Source organism: Choloepus didactylus, chromosome 24 (assembly GCF_015220235.1).
Source record: "Choloepus didactylus isolate mChoDid1 chromosome 24, mChoDid1.pri, whole genome shotgun sequence".
Classification (NCBI taxonomy): domain Eukaryota; kingdom Metazoa; phylum Chordata; class Mammalia; order Pilosa; family Megalonychidae; genus Choloepus; species Choloepus didactylus.
Genome location: NC_051330.1, coordinates 16,713,105 through 16,717,275, shown reverse-complemented (window position 1 = coordinate 16,717,275; position 4,171 = coordinate 16,713,105). Strand labels below are relative to the sequence as shown.

The window sequence follows — 4,171 nt, the reverse complement described above, 5'->3', positions numbered from 1 at the left end:
GCTCAGGTGCATCCAGGCAGAGTCCAATGTGGCCGCCAGCTTGCTATTTGATGCAGTCTCAGGGGGATGGGAGACTGTCAGAGCTGGAGGCTGAAGGGCCAAAGTCAAGGACAGAGGGCTGCAGAGCAGGGCTGGCTGTCAGCTCTAGTGCTCCTGGCTCTTGTCCTGCCCTGGTGGGACACTAGGGGGGAAGGAGTGGGGGCAGGCCACCCCACCCCCAGTGCTGTTTGTCCAAACCTAACTGGTTTTTACCTTGTTACAAAGATTCCCCCTTGCATCATTTCCTTCTACCAATGGGCAACCTGAATTGCTAAAATTGCCCTCCTAGGAAGTTAGGGCGATGCTGGCTACTATTCATTGAGTCCTTCCTGTGGGCAAACTGCTATTCTAAGAACTTTATAAGCTTTCACTCTCTGGCTCCTCCCCTGATCCTGTGAGTTGGTACTACTGTTAAATACACAGAGAGGTTTAGTGCTTTGTCCCACCTCACACAGCTGGTGTGGGGTGGGGATGGATCAGAACCCGGCAGTCTGGCTCCAGAGCCCAGCACCTGCCCTCTCTCTGAACTGCCCCCAATTTGGGTCAGCACTTGGGATCTCGTGGTGTTTCCCCCAAATCACTAGGCAGCCATCCCAGCGTGGCCCCGGGTCTGCAGGGAGCCCAGGGTCCTGGTACAGCCTGCATCCCACCCTGCCCAGCTTCCCCACAGTCACACACTCTGCTCAGATGGGGACCAGGGTCATGGGAGGGCCAGGGCTTATGACAGCTGAGTCTGTAGAGCTGACAGCATTCCGGACACTGTTCTAAGGTCTTTGTACAGACTAACTCTTTGAATCAGGCCAAGACCCTATATGGTCACATAACGTGCCTGATGCCACTTAACTGGGAAGCAATAAAGCCAGCTGGGCCCTAACTCCTGGGCCTGGCTGCCTCCTTGTGCACAAGGCCATCACTCCTCTGCACCTCACAGGTGTGAGACCGAGACTCTGACTTTTATTGCAGGGTTCAGTGTTGTAGGTGATGGCTCATCTTGCTGCAGAGTCCGTGTCTGTCCCCTGAATCATGCTGTCGGGCTGACCTATGGAACCATCTGGAAAACATTTCTTTCTAGGGTTTGTTGTACATGCAAAGCATTGGTGTGTATTAGTATATTGATTTCCCCAATACGTCACTTGCAGACCTCCTTCTAAATGTGAACTCATATGTTTGTGTGTTGTGGGTTTTGGTTGGAGCTTGTTGCGGTTCATTCTGAGGATGCATGGGGTGGCCAGGGAGATTTTGAATCTTGTTCTTCTGACCCTGCCCATGATGAGAGCTGGACCAAAGTACAGACAGCCATAACGCTGTGGCCTGGCTTTCAACCCTCCAAGAAATCCTAACTTGATGGTGGCCTTCAAACCTGTGATATTCAGAAAATTCTCCGATCATGACTTTAGGATTGTTATGGCACCAGGCTCCCCTCCCTCCATTTTCTCCCTCCCACTTCTCCAGGAAATCCAGAAATAGAGTCAAAACTCCAAGGAGCTTGAAACTAAGGCTACCAGCCAATTCTTTGTCAATAGCTTCAAGAAATGTCCCTTAACTACAGAGTGGCTGAACTGATGTGAGACATAATTGGTATGTGGTTTCAATCTCTGCAATTGTTTGATGGTCAGAGAGCAAGGAGAACCAGCCCCACCAACCTCACATCATATCCCTCCACACCCATATGTCCACTCTACAGACTCAGGGTCTCTGCAACCCTCGGAATTCTCTATTATGTGGAGGTGTCCAGGACACCTCCACTTGACACCATCTATCAGCATCTGTTCAGATCTATTCAGAGACTCCCCCTGCACCACCCCATGACCAGCAATGGCCTAGGGAGATGCTATAAGTGTCTAGTAGGTCATGCCCTATAGGAATTCAAAGAGACCCCACAGCTCTTGGGAAACACCAGCCCTAGAATGAGTTGTTCATGTTCTGGAGTAAATAAGCAGAAATAAAGGAGCAAGAAACAAAAATCAAGATTCCATTCTATTCACAATGGAACCCCCCAAAATGTAGTTTTTGAACCGATGCAAATGTCCCAAGGTAGCCTGCTCTAGGTGAAGAGAGGGATGGCAAGGCTAGAGAGAGTGGGAAATCCAGCACCATCTTCATCAACCACTTGATCAAGGTGCTCATGATGGCACTCAGTGTCAGATCAGAGAGAGGGTGCAGGTCTCAGTGTGGACAGGAGCAAGCTGTATGAAGCAGTTATATCATCCTGTACATGGGTCTGTAGATGCAGAGCTCTCCATGGATGGATAGATGGATGGATGGGTGGGAAGATGGATGGATGAATGGGTGGATGGATGGGAGGGTGGATAGGTGGATGTGTGCATGGGTGGATGTATAGATAGATAGGTGTTGGATGCATGGGTGAATGCGTGGATGGATGGTTGGATGGATGGATGGATGGATGAATGGGTGGGTGTGCGCATACATGGGTGAGAGGATGCATGGGTGGGTGGGTGGGAGGATGGTTGGGTGCATGGATGAATGGGTGTATGGATGGAGCAGCAGATGGATACACGGATGCATGCATGTTTGGGTGGATAGGATGATGGAGGGATGGATGGGTGGATGAGTGGGAGGACAGATGGATGCATGAATGGATGGGTGTATGTATTTATGGATGGGTGGGTGGATGCATGGATGCATGGATGGGTGGGTGGGAGGATGGATGTGTCAGTAGGTGAATAGGAAGATGGATGGATGGATGGGTGCATGGATGGATGGATACATGCATGGGTAGGTGAGAGGATGGATGGGTGGATGGATAGATGGATGGATGCATATATGGGGGTGAGAGGATGGATGGATTGGTAGGTGTTTGGGAGAGGATGGTTGGATTCAGGAATGGATGGATGGAAAGAGGGATGGGTGAGTGGATGGTTAGATGGATGGATAGGTAGGTAGGGTGGGAGGGCTGATGGGTGGCTGGATGGATGGATGAGCATTTCCAATTGGAAATGGGCCTGTGAAGATACATTTAGTCATCTCTTTGACACCAAGACACACATTTGAATCTGACATGTATGAGGGCACTGGAATCCTCTTCGGGGGGCAGTTATGGGGGGACATGAGGGGTCCTTTTGAGATTTTAAGGGGTGACCATAGGAAAGAACTTGGCTTAATCAGTTCTTAACTGTGCAGACATGGCCTAGTTGCTTAATCTCTCCAAACCTCATTTTTCTCATCTGAAAAATAGGGAAGAAATAATAGAACTCCATTGTCCCCAAATTCCAGTTATGAAGAATGCCAGGTTATGTTCTTGTGTGGTTCAGAGAATGCCTGGGGGAGTCTGTGCAGCCAGATGGCCTGACATTCCTGGGGTCCTGGTGTCAGATCCAACCCCAGCCCACCTGCAGGCTGCCCCATGCCTCAGCCAGGGTTCTCCAAAGAAACAAAACCAATAGGAAATAAGCATCTTTATATTAAGAGATTTATTTTAAGAAATTGGCTTATGCAATTGTGGTGGGTTGGCGAGTCTGAAATAGGTAGGACAGGAGTAGGTCAGAAATTCTGCTTAGAGTTGACATTGAAGCCTTGAGTCTAAAATCCATAGGGGAGGCCCACAGGCTGGAAACATGGAGGAGCAGCTGATGGTGTCTTGGGGCAGAATTTCTTCTTCTTCTGCAAACTGCAGTTCCTGCTCTTAGGAACTTCAACTGATTGGATGAGGTCCAGACACATCACTGAGGGCAATCGCCTTCACTTAAAGAACAACTGATGGTGGACGCTAACCCCATGGATAGAATACCTTCCCAGCAACATTGAGACCACGTTTTGACCAAACAGCTGGGCACTCCAACCTAGCCACCACAAACTTGGCCATCATCGCTGTCCCCCACACCATCTTCCGTATTGATGGGCATGACTCTGGTTCCGCTGGCCATCGGGACATCAGGACAGCAGGAGCGTGTCACAGAATTGTCCATGCTGACGTGCATTTCATCTCAGTGCTTGGCCAGAAGCAAGCTGGAGATGAAGTGCCCACCCGCTGCCTCCCAGTCCTGGAGAAGAGGTTGCTTCTTTTTCCCCACCTTGCCTTGCCCTCCCTCCACACTGGAAAGCTCACCGTCTGAATCCCCCCACTCCAGAGAAGGCAGTGATCCCCACTGCAGTCTATTCTAATGTGCCGGTA

At 50.1% G+C, this 4,171-nt stretch overlaps 1 protein-coding gene across 1 annotated transcript in view; it reads right to left on the bottom strand.

Annotated features, from left to right (window-relative positions):
* Nucleotides 1-3,965, bottom strand: part of LOC119519920 (plasminogen-like) — a 14,705-nt gene extending 10,740 nt beyond the window's left edge. The window contains exon 1 of the mRNA XM_037817666.1: nucleotides 3,855-3,965. Within this exon, the coding sequence (XP_037673594.1) occupies nucleotides 3,855-3,965 (111 nt within the window). The remainder of the gene's footprint in view (nucleotides 1-3,854) is intronic.
* Nucleotides 3,966-4,171: the final 206 nt, after the last annotated feature.